The sequence below is a fragment of the Dendrobates tinctorius genome, unplaced genomic scaffold (genome assembly GCF_039654945.1).
Source record: "Dendrobates tinctorius isolate UK_male_01 unplaced genomic scaffold, ASM3965494v1 ptg000138l, whole genome shotgun sequence".
In the NCBI taxonomy this organism is placed as follows: Eukaryota; Metazoa; Chordata; class Amphibia; order Anura; family Dendrobatidae; genus Dendrobates; species Dendrobates tinctorius.
The window spans coordinates 23,310,173-23,325,297 of NW_027361806.1; the positions used below are offsets into that span (position 1 = coordinate 23,310,173).

The 15,125-nt window shown below is 46.3% G+C and overlaps 1 protein-coding gene across 1 annotated transcript in view; it reads left to right on the forward strand.

Moving 5' to 3' along the window:
* The window catches only part of GIPC2 (GIPC PDZ domain containing family member 2), a 97,690-nt gene extending 83,122 nt beyond the window's left edge, over positions 1–14,568 (forward strand). Inside the window, exon 6 of the mRNA XM_073544868.1 lies at positions 10,748–14,568. Coding sequence (XP_073400969.1) covers positions 10,748–10,899 — 152 coding nt within the window. The 3' untranslated portion in view covers positions 10,900–14,568. The remainder of the gene's footprint in view (positions 1–10,747) is intronic.
* The last annotated feature ends 557 nt before the right edge of the window (positions 14,569–15,125 follow it).

The following is a 15,125-nucleotide window of genomic DNA, read 5'->3' on the forward strand; positions in this document are numbered from 1 at the left end:
TCGCGTACATTTTGGCAAGCCGCAGTCTATCTTTTTTATGTCTGAGTCAGCAGTAGGATCCTCCTTGGTCTCCTGCAATAACGTTTCATTTCATACACATGTGGACGGATAGTTCGCACTGACACTGATGGACAAGAAATCTGCAGGACAGCTTGAATTTCTTTTGAACTTGATTGTGGCTTCTTTTCCATCATCCGGACTGTCCTGCGTTGCAAACTTCATCAGTTTTTCTCTGCCGTCCATGTCCAGGGAGATTAGCTATAGTGCCATGGGTTGTAAACTTCTTGATTATGTTGCCACCATAGACAAAGGAACATCAAGATCTCTGGAGTTGGATTTGTAACCTTGCGATTGTTCATATTGTTCAAGAATTTTGGTTCTCAAGTCCACAGTTCTCTTCTCCTCTTTCTGCTCTCCATGTTTAGAGTAGCACACACACAATGAAAAGATTGAGTCAACTTCTCCCCTTTTTACTTGGTTTCAGGTGTGATTTTCATATTGCCCACACCTGTTACTTGCCACAGGTGAGACTGAACGAGCATCACACGCTGGAAACAAAGTTGTTTACCCACAATTTTTGAAAGGTGGCAACAATTTTGCCTGGCTCATTTTGAGGTTTTGTGTGAAATTATGTCCAATTTGCCTTTTATCCATGTTTTTTTTTTTTTTTTTTTGTGTTGTTCCAATAGACACAAATGAAATAAACATGTGTATAACAAAACATGTGTAATTGTAATAATTTTCTGGGAGAAATATTTAATTTTCTGGGACAATTTCAAGGGAGCCAACACTTCCGGCCATGACTGTATATTAATTGAAAGAGCCCCTTCTTTTTCTTTTCCTCTCCCCCAGTGGGGTTGTTTCGGGACATTATTTGTTGTAATATAATACACTATTTTCACTTCTATTTTGCAAACTAATAAAAAAAAGGTGCATATTAAACTTTGGGTAAATGTCCTGTAGTTGTTAATGACTTGCACACCTGCTGGATCATCAGCGCTGATCAGATTATCACTATCTATAATAGCGCACAGCTTCTCATCTTATACTACGCTCATGAATAACAAGAGCTGTACTGCTCTGCCACCTAGTGGTAGATGGTTGCACATGCAGGAGCCAAATGTATCACCCCATAGGGTGACGGGGTGGACAGGACTTTGTTCAATGCGGACAGTGCACAACATGTTTGGGGTTAAAATAATGAAACCTCAGTGATGCTGCCATCTGCGCACTGCAAGTGTCGGGAGGACGCAGTGGAAACGTTCCCAGTGTCTGCGGCGTCTCTGCAGCTGATTCTTCGGTAGTTGCTACTTTTAATGATCTGCAGACAGCGGCTTCTGCCCGCCCGGCGTCATCGGTGCCCAGGTCAATGACTAACACCGCGCTATCTGTTCTGGCGTAATGACATTACTGCGGTCACGGATCTCACATTCAGTATTGAACTCGTCTTGGTCCCAAGATCACTTACGACGGGAACAGGTGACATTAAACAGCTAATGAGGAGCGAATCGAAGACGTCGAATGCTATTTCTGTGAATAATCCCTTTTATAATCTGCTGTTTTGTAAAACGTCTTCATTTATTGCGATGTTGCTGCACTTAGAGTTCAGGAGACTGTGATTTCATCGCCATAATACGATTACTCTGAACAACTGAGAATTGTCTTGGAGGAGCTTCTTCTCTGTATGTAACGTCGTCAGGCATTGCTGCATCTGTGGCGCCCCTGAGGCTCAGTTGCCACAGAGGTACTGCACCTCCTCCTGAGGTGTGGCGCCCCACCATCCAGCTAAGTTGGGGGCTCCTGACCACGCTCCAACACTCGCACCCCACACAACACAGTAGTTCAGCAAAGCCACATTGCGGCTCCTTGCTTAGAGAGTAGCAGAGCACCTTTGGTGGCTCCATGCTTGGAACAAGAAACGTGCTGGGAGGCGGGTGGAGTTGAGAATACATAAGAGCGGGAATGTTTCGAATTTCAGTCAGTAGGTCAGTCTCTCTGAGTGGCTTCCTCTCTCAGGAGTGAAGAAAGAAGATCCCTGAGAGAGGGATGGAGGAAGGAGGTGCTGCAGCAGACCTCAGTGACCCGGGTCTGCTGGCACGGGAAAGGAAAGAAGAAGAAAGACATTGAACTGAAACCTGATCTTCCATAAGAAAGAAAGACTAGTACGGAACGTAGGAGTAAAAGGGAACAGTGAGTACGAGGATTAGAGGAAGAACCCTGCCTAGAAGTTCTAAGCACAAGGCCGGGGCCCGGTCCCCGAGGTTGTATGGACACTAATGGTTCTGCAGCAGACACCGGTGGAGTAGTGGGCTGTAAATGCACTACTCCCATCTAAGAGGTGATAGAGAATGGTGTGCACTCAGGTCTCAAAAAAGAGGTGCCGGTGGATTGGACCAGTAAGGCCCCTGATACAAATAAAAGATATGATCCGCCGCACACAAAATTTGGTACTTTGCAAAAATAAGTGATTTAATTCAAAAACATCCAGTCTTGACAAAAGTGCCAGAATTTCAATTGCAGTGTATATATACATCCAGTAGAATACCCCAATACATCTACTGGATGTATATATACTGCAATTGAAATTCTGGCACTTTTGTCAAGACTGGATGTTTTTGAATTAAATCACTTATTTTTGCAAAGTACCAAATTTTGTGTGCGGCGGATCATATCTTTTATTTCTACTCCCATCTAAGACTTGGGGGCACAACAGCAATTTGATAGAGAGCCGGGACTCAGGAGTAAGGAGTCCCCGAAGCAGGCTACAGCTGTCTGCCGTACAAGTAGAGTTCTTGGGAACATCTGTTAGGAGGCACTCCAGTGTAACTCTGTACTAGGAGTACTTCACTTAAAGGCGCTATAGAGGAGACGTTCAGAAAGCCACATGTTGGCGGAGTGTTTGGAAGGGAGCATTCCATCTTGCCTGGAGGTTGACTGAGTCCCTGACCCGGAGGACACGGCACGGAGGTAGGCACTTGTGTGTACTACAGACAGTGAGTAAAGCTTTGGAACTACAAGCCCTGGTGTCCTCCATTCATTCTTGCGCCAACGCACCCAGCACCGCTACATCTGGGTACCAGCTTCTACACAGCTTGTGCCTCTCCTCTTCCCCTACATCTACACTGCCCTGGGGCTACAGCTCCACCTGTGGGGAGCTACACCATCTTGGCTGCAACACACCACCAGCCCCAGAGGATCTGCATGCAGCGTCGGCCTAACATCTCACTTGCCGAACACCACAGGTGGCGTCACGAACTATTCCATTTACTATATTCTACCATTCAATTTCCCCCATTAATTGGGCGCCCAGGGCCACGGACCAGGTCACCGCTGCTGTGACACATCCTGCCGACACCGGCCCGGTACTGAGTACCCCACAGCCCTGGGAGGGCGACCCACATCTGCCGAGACTCGGACACTTTGGGGTCTCGGCTTTTATTTCTGATGCAGAGCTCCAAATCCCCAGGATGCACAACAAGGAACAAAGTCTAGATGCCTGTTGACACCACTAGGGTGAGCTTGTGAGTGAACGGCATACTGTCCACACATTGACCTCCATACTAAACCTGTATGCAGGACGCTGCTCTCCTGGTGGCGGCTGCAGCACCGAATGTTGGAGCAAGGTCACATGATGATCAAAACTTGTTCCCTAATTCATAGTGTTGACCCTCAGCCTAGGGCCCGGCGGAGCGTCATCTGTCCATATACATTCTGCCGGGGTTCTGATTGTCCATTATAAAAGTGTTAGAATCTGATCAGAAATGAATAACATAGAATGCTGATATTATATGGGCTTAGTATGGCAGCATTATGCAGGCTGTATATGACAATATTAGACAGGCCATGCATGGTAGTATTACATTGCCTATATGTGGTGGTAGTATATGGGCTGTATATAGTGGCATTGTTTGCTTTGTGTATGGCAGGATTACAAGGACAGTATAGTGGCATTATATGGGCTGTATATGGTGGTATTACGTGATGGTGGTATTACGTGGCCTGTACACTGATATTGAGTGATCTATGTAAGGTGGCATTACATGGGCTATGTGTGGGGGGACTATGTAGGTTGTTTACAGCTGTATGAATGATGGCGGTATGATGTATGCGGTACTCCTCAGTATTGTATACTGTGCGTATTATGTGGCTTTTCAGTGTTCCTGTGTGGGTGTACTATGGCGCACAGGACTTTAGTTATATCATTGCTTATTACATTAGTTATCGCTCGTACCTACATATCAGTATTATTCGGTCGTCCATGACAGCACCACCTGAGAGAGGGGATCCACCCCTTAGGAACAGGAAACCTACAGATACAAAAGGGTGGCACCTCTCCCATGCATCAGTTGGTTTCCTGTTCCTAGAGGACAGGACTCTCTACAGATCGTCCGTCACGGAGTCGTCGTTGAGTACCCAGGCCAGCTGACCGACTCAGGTAGCGAGGGGGTCTCCTACCTCGGTCAGTGCGGGGTCCCTGGAGGCGCCACGGTGGGGCCGGGTAGGTCACCACGGCAGTGGACGGAGCAGGGGTCCGGTGGATGCCGTCTCCATAAACGCCAGCACCTGGTATGTATGCCCCGGTCCTCCCGGTCAGTGCTGGCCCCTGGCGGGCTCATGGCGGCGTGTGCAGAGGGGCAGTGGGGCATTCCGGCCAGGAGGCGCTGCGCGGCTCCTTCACGCGCGCTCCCGCAGGGCTCTGATGAGCGGCGGAAGTGACGCGGCGGAAGGGGCGGAGCGATAGCGCCGATACCGGAAGTCGGGTGCCGGCCGGCCTCCGGCGCGCGCCGCGGGTGCATGCCCGTCCGGGGGTCGCGCGGCGACCCGGGTAAGGCGAGGGGGGCCGGAGCATGGGGGAGGGAGTGCGGAAAGCCGGGTGGGTGGTGCTATGGCATGATACCTGCTGACCCGGACACCAGGAGGCCATATAAGGCAGATGGGGATGCCGCTGGGGTGCTTCTGAAGGCCCCAGCAATGGATACAACGGAAGCCCCCTTGGACCAGCAGGACGAGGCGCAGGAGCGCCCGCAAAAACAGGCCACGACAAAACCGCTTGCGAGTGGCCAGCAGAAAAAACAGAGACGAACTAGCGACCAGAGCCGCGAAAGTTCCTCCAGAAAGGACCCCCCTGCCTCCCTCCGTGATCCGGTACCTGCTTCATCTGCATGGGTAAGAGATCTCCGTGAATGTACCCTGATGCAGTGTTCCCTTATGTTTTTTTTCAGGGGAAGAAGGCTACGGGAAAACAGAAGCACAGGGAATGTGCCCTCTGTAGTTCCCCCCTACCAGATGGCCACCCTAAAAAATTATGCCAACCATGCATTCGGCAAACGGTAGGGGTTATTAAAGACAGGGAGTCCAGGGGTAGATTGTCAGGCCCTTATACTCTCCCCCGTTTATGCAGGTAGCGGAAGAGACACCTGACTTCACTTCGAACCTGAGAGAGATGATCAGGGCAGAAATGAAAGTCTTACCTCAAAGAGAACCTTCTAGGAGAAGAGAGGCTAGTGGTTCAGGCTCGGAGACCTCAGTCGCCCCTGGGAAAGGCGATAATTCCTCGGACTCCTCGGCCTCCTCGTCGTCTTCCTCGGATGAAGACTCTAGCCGGTTCTGCTTCCCCTTAGACCAGATGGACAGATTAGTGAAAGCAATACGGTCCACCATGGGGGTAGCGGACAAAAAACGGGAACTCTCAGCACAGGACATAATGTTCGGGGGTCTAGACCCCAAAAAACGCAGAGCTTTTCCATTAAACGATAAGGTTCAGAACCTAATTGACAGAGAATGGAAGAGACCGGAAAAAAGGGGCTCCATGCCACCAGCCTTTAAGCGGAGATACCCCTTTGATAACCCGGTAGTAAACAGATGGGATAAATCCCCGAAACTAGACGCAGCAGTAGCCAAAGCATCTAAAAAATCTGCCATACCATTTGACGATATGGCCTCCTTGAAGGATCCGCTAGATAAAAAAGCGGATTCTTTTCTTAAAGGGACAGCAGGCGCGTTAAGACCAGTGGTAGCTGCCACCTGTACAGCCAGATCGATGATGGTCTGGCTAGATCAGCTGGATTCCGAGCTAAAAAACGGAGCTTCAAGATCTTCTATTCGGAAAAGTTTGCCGATCATTCAGAATGCCGCGGCGTTTTTAGCCGATGCTTCTGCAGACTCTGCAAGAATGGCGGCTAAAGCCGCGGGTCTATCTAATGCAGCGCGAAGCGCGCTCTGGTTAAAATGTTGGCCAGGAGATATTCAAGCCCGGTCCCGTCTCTGTTCCATTCCCTGCGAGGGGGAGTACCTATTCGGCCCTGTCTTGGACGAATTGTTAGAGAAAGCTGGAGATGACAAAAAGAAATTTCCCAGTCTCCCGAACCCCTCGTACAGACGTCCTTTTACCAGAAAAGGTTTTTTCTGGAGAAGGCCGTCCAGAGATCAGGGCAGATGGGAGGAGAAAAAAAGGAAAGGTACAGGATTCATGTTTGGAGGGGGGCGCCAGGAAGGTCCAGCTCGAGATACGAAAAAGCCGCCCCAATGACTAGTTACCCCGGTAGGAGGGAGACTAGCTGCCTTCTACCCATCCTGGTCTCTGATCTCTAATAGCAGCTGGATATTGGGGATAATAGCCGTGGGACTACGACTAGAGTTTTCTAGGGTTCCCCTTGATCAATTTAAAATCACCCGACTCAGGTCGTCTGCTTCAGAACAAGCTGCCCTGGAGGCCGAGGTTCATGACCTGTGCGCCAAAAAAGTCCTGATAGAGGTTCCAGAGGGAGAATGGGGGAAGGGATTCTACTCCCCTCTGTTCCTGGTCCGCAAACCAGACAGCTCCTTTAGGACAATAATAAACCTTAAGGCCCTCAACAAGTTTTTGGTCATACGTCCTTTTAAAATGGAAACAATTAAATCTGCAATAAAATTGCTGTTCCAAAACTGCTTTATGGTGGTGTTAGATCTGAAAGACGCATACTACCATATACCCATCCATGCAGGCCATCAGCGGTTTCTCAGAGTGGCGGTTCAGTTGGATGGGTCAATTCGACATTTCCAATATGCGGCCCTCCCTTTTGGAGTGGCAGTCGCTCCCCGAGTGTTTACTAAAGTAATAGCGGAGGTCATGGCCCATCTACGTGAATCGAACATTCTGGTGATCCCCTACCTGGACGATTTTCTTATTGTAGGTAAAATGGCGAATCATTGTTTACAACAGCTACAAAACGCAATGTCCGCCCTAGAACAGTTAGGATGGTTGCTGAACGTCAAAAAGTCTCGGTTGCAACCAATGAAAGTCCAACAATTCTTGGGCCTAACCCTGGATTCTGAAAAACAGGAATGCCGTCTGCCTCCGGAGAAGCTTGTTCGCCTCCATTATCAGATCCTGAACGCCTCCAATAACCCCACCATGTCCCTCAGGAAAGCCATGTCCCTTCTAGGCTCTCTTTCGGCCTGTATCCCGGCAGTCCAGTGGGCCCAGTTTCATGCAAGGAAACTACAGAGCGAGGTCTTATTACATCAAAAGGTCCTTGGGGGTTACTTGGAGGGTCAGCTAACCTTGTCCCGTAACACAAGGGAGTCCCTAGAGTGGTGGTTAGACAAGGATAACTTGTCTAAAGGGGTGCCCTGGGAGTATAACGTAACCCGCATAGTCACCACGGATGCTAGTCCTTACGGTTGGGGAGCTCATATGGGTGAAATATTAGTCCAGGACCAATGGCAACATGATCAGTTAGGAATGTCATCTACCCTAAAAGAATTGACAGCAGTAGAACAGGCGGCTAAAAAGCTCCTTGTGTATCTACAGGGCCATCACGTGCGGGTGTTCTCCGACAATCAGGTCGCCGTGGCATATATCAATCACCAAGGCGGGACCCGTTCCAGACCCCTGATGATTGTAGCAGAGCGGTTGTTCCATCTAGCAGAACAATACTTTCTATCTTTAACAGCGTTGCATATAAAAGGAAGAGACAACATCACGGCAGACTTTTTAAGCCGCAATCAGCTAAAGCAAGGGGAATGGTCCCTAAACTCCTCCATATTCAATCTGATTGTTCAAAAGTGGGGATATCCAGAGGTAGACCTCTTCGCCACCAGAGACAACAGGCAATTGAAACAATTCTGCTCCCTAAATCCCAGAGAGAATCCTCTGGCGGTAGATGCCTTCCTGATAAAGTGGGACTTCAAACTAGCCTACGCCTTCCCTCCCCTATCTCTTCTACCCCTGGTGATGAGGAAAATCAGGAAAGACAGAGCGAGGGTTATAGTCATCGCTCCATTTTGGCCCAGGAGAGCATGGTTCTCATGCCTCAGAACCATGTCGGTGTCCGATCCTTGGGTTCTGCCGGACATCCCGGATCTCCTGTCCCAGGGCCCAGTCTTCCATCCTCAGGTGGCTGGCCTTCATCTGACGGCGTGGAGTTTGAACGGTCATTATTAGAAGAGAAGGGCTTCTCCGCAGACCTAATTAACACCCTACTTAAGAGTAGAAAAATCATTACCACAAAAATTTGTCAGAATTTGGAAGAAATTCCTTCAAAACTCAGGAGTAGTCGCTGGGGATTCAGCGCCTATAATGCAGATATTAGAGTTCCTACAAAAAGGTCTGGACATGGGGCTCTCTACCAGTACCCTTAAAGTACAAGTGTCAGCCTTGGGGGCTCTGTTTAGCTGTAACATCGCTGGTAATTATTGGGTAAGCAGGTTCATTAAGGCGGCAGGTAGATCCAGGCCAATAATGAAGGATAGGTTCATGCCGTGGGACTTGAACCTAGTCCTCACTGCTATGACAGAGACCCCATTCGAACCCATCTCGTCGGCTTCCCTAAAAAACCTGTCCCTCAAGGTAGCCTTCCTGGTAGCTCTAACATCAGCCCGCAGAATAAGCGATATCCAGGCTTTATCTAGGTGTCCTCCTTATTTACAGTTCAAAGAGGATAGGGTAATACTTAGACCTGATCCAGCGTACTTGCCGAAGGTAGTGTCTAGTTTCCATAGGACACAGGAAATAGTTCTTCCATCCTTCCTCCCTAATCCAACTAACGAGAAGGAAAAGAAACTACACACCCTGGATGTCAGGAGAGGCCTCATAGAATATCTGACAGTCACCGATCCCTGGAAGAAAGATAATGCCCTATTTATCTCTCATCAAGGCACCAGGAAAGGTTGTAGAGCATCAAAAAATACACTAGCCAGATGGATTAGAGAGGCGATTTCAATAGCATACACCTCAAAGGGCAGGTCGCCACCCGGGAAGCTGAGGGCGCATTCCACCAGAGCCATGGCAACCTCATGGGCCGAAAGATCAGAAGTCTCCATTGACCAAATATGTAAGGCGGCTACTTGGTCCTCTCCGAGCACCTTTTATAGTCATTATAGGCTAGACCTGGGTGCTTCCACAGACCTCTCTTTTGGTATAAGGGTGCTGCAGGCTGTAGTCCCTCCCTAAAGCTGATATTACTCTCTGTAAATCTCTCAGGTGGTGCTGTCATGGACGACCGAATAAAGTCTTAGTTACTCACCGGTTAACGGTATTTTTCGGAGTCCATGACAGCACCCGTATATTCCCTCCCTTATAGTTTGATTGGGGTGTGCACGTCTATTTCTTGTATATGCTCACTGGTGGTAAAAGTTTAGAATTGTAAAGAATACTGTACATAAACCATGCATTAACCTTGGAAGTCCTCTTGTGCTCTGTAATCCAACTGATGCGTGGGAGAGGTGCCACCCTTTTGTATCTGTAGGTTTCCTGTTCCTAAGGGGTGGATCCCCTCTCTCAGGTGGTGCTGTCATGGACTCCGAAAAATACCGTTAACCGGTGAGTAACTAAGACTTTTTACGCCTCTTCACTATTTCTGGAAACTCAAGGGCACGTTATCCTCTATGTAAGTTATGCCGGTCTCGACATTATGGTGGAGTTCGTATTACATCTACGAAATCATGTTTTTCCTGTAAGATTAATGGATATTAATACAAGCGAGGTCATCACTGGTCTTCTGCTAAATTGGGCTAAGATGACACATTTCACGGTGATTGTGGCTTCACTAGACAACAATCATTGCTTACATCACTAATAAATGCGCGATCTACTGTATTTGTGCCGTAATATTAGCTGATTGGCTGCAGTAAAATGCGCCATAGGTACATTGCAACAAAACACTGCCACCTAGTGGCCGGCGTATCATGATAAGCATAAAATGAAGGGTTCGATTCATCATTTGCTCTCTATTTTAAGTCACTTTCCTTTTTTTGTCTTGTGGTATTTGTTGCCATTTGTAGCACCGAGTTCTTTAATATAACGCATGGGTGTTTATAAATTTGGCGCACTACCAAAAATGCTCTTTATTTTTGTCTTTTATCTTTGTTTGCTCCTTTTTAAACAATCTGTTAAAATGTTGATGGCAACTCTTATATTTGTTCTAAAATTTTTGGCGTATAGAAAAAAATCCCTCTAGGTGGTGGGGGGTCCTGGAATACATTTGTGCCCAAATTTTGCAACTTTTTAAAAAGTCAGAAATATTGAATTGTCCGCAAAATATCTGGATTACAAAAACCAGGAAAAAAAAAAACCAGACAAGCAAACAAGTATTGGACATAGGAATTCAAAATACGAGCAAAAGAAAAAAAAATAGACAAAAAACAGGCACAAGTGCAATAATGAATCGTGTGATTTGAGTGTTTATAACTTTTATTTTCCCTTTTTTATGTTTTATACATATTTTATGTATTTTCTGTTTTTGTTTTTTTTTCTTTTCCTCTTCAGCTGCGACCATGGTGGAAGCCGGACGGGACAAGAATAATCCGGATGAGTTTGCGGTGGCCTTAGATGAAGCCCTCGGAGACTTTGCTTTTCCTGACGAGTTTGTCTTTGATGTCTGGGGAGCGATCGGAGATGCGAAACAAGGACGTCTTTAACGCGAAAACCCAACATTTCCAATCAAGTTTAATTACTGCTGAGCACATGACTGTGATGATAATTTTATAATCGCGTCCCACCGGGAAATGCGGAGGGTCCACTAATTCCACGAACCAAAGTTTATATTTGTACATATGTCTCGATGAATAAACTGCACTTATGACCTGTGAGCGTGAACCGCAGGCACCACGTGTGACCACCGCTACCACTAATGGACTGGACATACTTTTTAAAGGGCATGTCCACATTGGCGCACTGAGTGTATATAAACCATAATACCTGTCTATGCAGCAGAGGAGAACCTGCGATTAAAGGGGTTGTCCGGGACTAGAAAAACATGGTCACCTTCATCCAAAAACAGCACCACTCCTGTCCACAGGTTGTGAATGGTATTGCAGCTCAGCGCCATTCACTTCAATGACGCGCAGATGTTATAGCAGCCCAACCCATGGATGCATGTGGTGCAGGATATTGGGCTAGTAATTTGTGGGCTAGTGAAATCACAGCTGGATGTTGTGGTTGAAAACTATACAGGTTGCAGGAAAGCACATGGCGATCGGGAACAGGTTATTTTTGACTTAAATGCATGCAAATTATTTTGTAATTTGGTCTCCTTTAAAAAAAAAAAAAAAAAATGGCACCATTTGGCTTTTTACAGGCTCTTTGTTTCCTTGAATATTGCTGAATGCAGAATAAGTTAACTGAGGATCCATCAGTGAGCGCCTTCTGACCGGCAATTTGTATCTCTTTTTTGTCTTTTTGTGAGCTCTTTTCAGCTGATTTATGACCACTTCAAAGCTTGGCTAAACTTTGTCATAAATCCAAAGAGAGGAGTTCAGAAAAGGATAAACCAACAAATTGTATTAAAAAATAGGCAATAATGTCAAATAAACCACTTATTAAAAAAAGATATAGAACACAAAAGACAAGATAAAAGGGTTTAATAAAAGGGGGAGAAGGATGTGTCACGATCAAGGGGACAGTGTAATACATCATCCGTATGAATATATAAAGTGAACTGTGCATGAAAATTCATAAATACATATAGAATCATAGAATCGTAGAGTTGGAAGGGACCTCCTCGGCCATCTGGTCCAACCCCCTGCTCAAAGCAGGATTCGCTAAATCATCCCAGTCAGATGTCTGTCCAGCCTCTATTTGAAGACTTCCATTGAAGGAGAACTCGCCACTTCTCGTGGCAGCTTGTTCCACTCATTGATCACTCTAACTGTCAAAAAGTTTTTTCTAATATCTAATCTGTGTCTCCTCCCATTCAGTTTCATCCCATTGCTTCTAGTCTTTCCTTGTGCAAATGAGAATAAAGTTGATCCTTCTACAATGTGACAGCCCTTTAGATATTTGTAGACAGCTATTAAGTCTCCTCTCAGTCTTCTCTTTTGCAAACTAAACATTCCCAAATCCTGCAACCTTTCCTCATAAGACAGGGATGGCAGACCGGTCACCATTCTGGTTGCTCTTTTCTGAACTTGCTCCAGTTTGTTGATGTCTTTTTTTAAAATGTGGTGCCCAAAACTGGACACAATATTCCAGATGAGGTCTGACCAAAGAGGAGTAGAGGGAAATAATGACTTCACGTGATCTAGACTGTATGCTTCTGTTAATACATCCTAGAATTGTATTTGCCTTTTTTGCTGCTGCATCACACTGTTGACTCATATTCAGTCTGTGATCTATTAGTATACCCAAGTCTTTTTCACATGTGCTGTTGCTTATCCCTATTCCTCCCATTCTGTATATGCTTTTTTCATTTTTATTGCCCAGATGTAGTACTTTGCATTTTTCCCTGTTAAAAACCATTCTGTTAGTTGCTGCCCACGTCTCCAGTTTATTTATATCTTTTTGAATCCTCTCTCTCTTCTCTAGTATTAGCTATCCCTCCTAGCTTTGTGTCATCAGCAAATTTAATCCGTTTACCTTCTATTCCTTCATCTAAATCGTTGATAAAGATGTTGAACAATACAGGGCCCAGGACAGAGCCCTGTGGTACCCCACTTGAGACATTCTTCCAACTGGATGTGCAGCCATTTACGACCACTCTTTGGGTCCGATCACTAAGCCAGTTATGAATCCACCTAACAGTTGCCTTGTCCATTCCTTACTTAGTCATTTTTTCAATAAGGATTGTATGAGAGACTTTGTCAAATGCTTTGCTGAAGTCAAGATATACTATATCTACAGCATTTCCTTGATCCACCCAATCGGTGATTCCGTCATAGAGGGAAATTAAGTTAGTCTGACATGACTTATTAGTTACAAACCCATGCTGACTCTGTTTAATCACTTCATTCTTATCCAGGTACTTACATACATGTTGTTTAATTATTTGTTCAAAGATCTTTCCTGGTATAGAAGTCAGACTCACCGGCCTATAGTTGCCTGGGTCCACCTTCTTCCCCTTTTTGAAGATAGGAACAACATTTGCTCTTCTCCAGTCTTCTGGGACTTCTGTTCTCCAAGAATTTTCAAAGATTATGGAGAGGGGTTCAAAAATTTCTTCTGCTATCTCCTTCAGTACTCTGGGGTGTAATTCATCTGGACCTGGAGACTTGAATTCATTTAGGTTAGCTAAGTGTTTCCTCACTATCTTTCTGTTTATAGATATCCTGGATTCTTCTATTTCCTTAATAGGACAGTGAAGAACAGTTGATGTTACGTTTCCTTTCTATGAGAAAACAGATGCAAAATAGGAATTTAAAAGTTCGGCCTTCTCAACATCCTGTCTTACCATTTCATCATTTTCATCCTGTAAAAATCCTATAGCATCTTTGACTTTTCTTTTACTTTTGACATATCCCCATATAATAATAATATAAAAATATGAAATATACCGCAAGTGTCCAGTGACAAAGTAGACAAATTAATATTTAATGAATATTGCACAGTGTCAAAATCCCATCATGAGGAGCTGTAGGATTTCAATGAACCCATAAAAGGGCTGAAGACATGATACTGACCAGAAAGGGACACTACAACCTCCTCACGCCACTCCAGCGCTTGTTTTGCTTCCGCTTCATCAGGCATTCAGAAAATTACAAAAAGAGTTATATAACAGCTCACTGATGTATTTTCAGTTAAGGCCGGTTTCACATTTTGGTTTCAGGACGCAGCGACGGCCTGCGCACGGCCGCTGCTAAGCCCCGCCCCCTGCCGCGCCTCCGCCGGTAGCTCCGCCTATTGGCGCATGCGCCGCCTGCGTCCTCTATCTTTATCACTGGGGACGCAGGCCGTGCGCAGTATGCGTTTGGCGGCGCATGCGTCCTTTTGACGGTGCGCTGACCAGCGCCAAACGCAACCTGTTGCAATTTGGTTGCGCTCGGCGCACCGTCAAAAGGACGCATGTGCCGCCAAACGCATACTGCGCACGGCCTGCGGCCCCAGTGATAAAGATAGAGGACGCAGGCGGCGTCATGTGCCGATAGGTGGAGCTACTGGCGGGGGCAGGGCTTAGCGGCAGCCGTGCGCAGGCCGTCGCTGCGCCCTGAAACGCAAATGTGTGAAACCGGCATGACTCGCTCAGCAGCCAACATTGTGCCAGCCTGTTAGAAGCCGAATGGTGCAAAATGTTTAAGTGAAACTTATTTGCAAAAATTAATTTAGGCCCAAAATACTTGCAGTTACGTAAAAAATAAATTGCTCCCAAAGACGTCCATATTTGACGATGCATTTATTTTCTACTTTAACAAAAGGGATTTTACTTGTTAATATTGGGCGCTGATCAGATGATGTTTCAATCAGTTCTCTTTTATTACCCAGCGCCAGATTGGCGCAATATTCTTGTCATTTTTGTAGTTAGCAGGAGTAAAGCCGGGGTCACACTTGCGAGTACAATGCGAGAAACTTGCGCTAGTCTCTCGCCTCAATACCCTGCACTGCCGCCGGCACTTGGGACTGTAGTGTGCGGCTCCATGTATTTCTATGCAGCTAAACACTCCGCTCCCGAGTGTCGGTGGCAGTGCCGGGTATTAACATGCGAGACTCGTCCGAGTTTCTCGCATGTGTGATCCCGGCCTAAATCATAAAGTTGCAGTGTGCGTGGAGGGAAGGTTGGAGGTGTCAGCGTACAGAAAAGTTTTATATGGCTCCCCTTTTTTTGTTGTTGTTTTAAATCCAAGTTTTGCCTAAAAATAAAAAAGTAAAGTAAAAACCTACAGCAAAACTGCACTGAGTGCATTGGCCTAAAAAAAAAAAATTCAATGGTATCCGA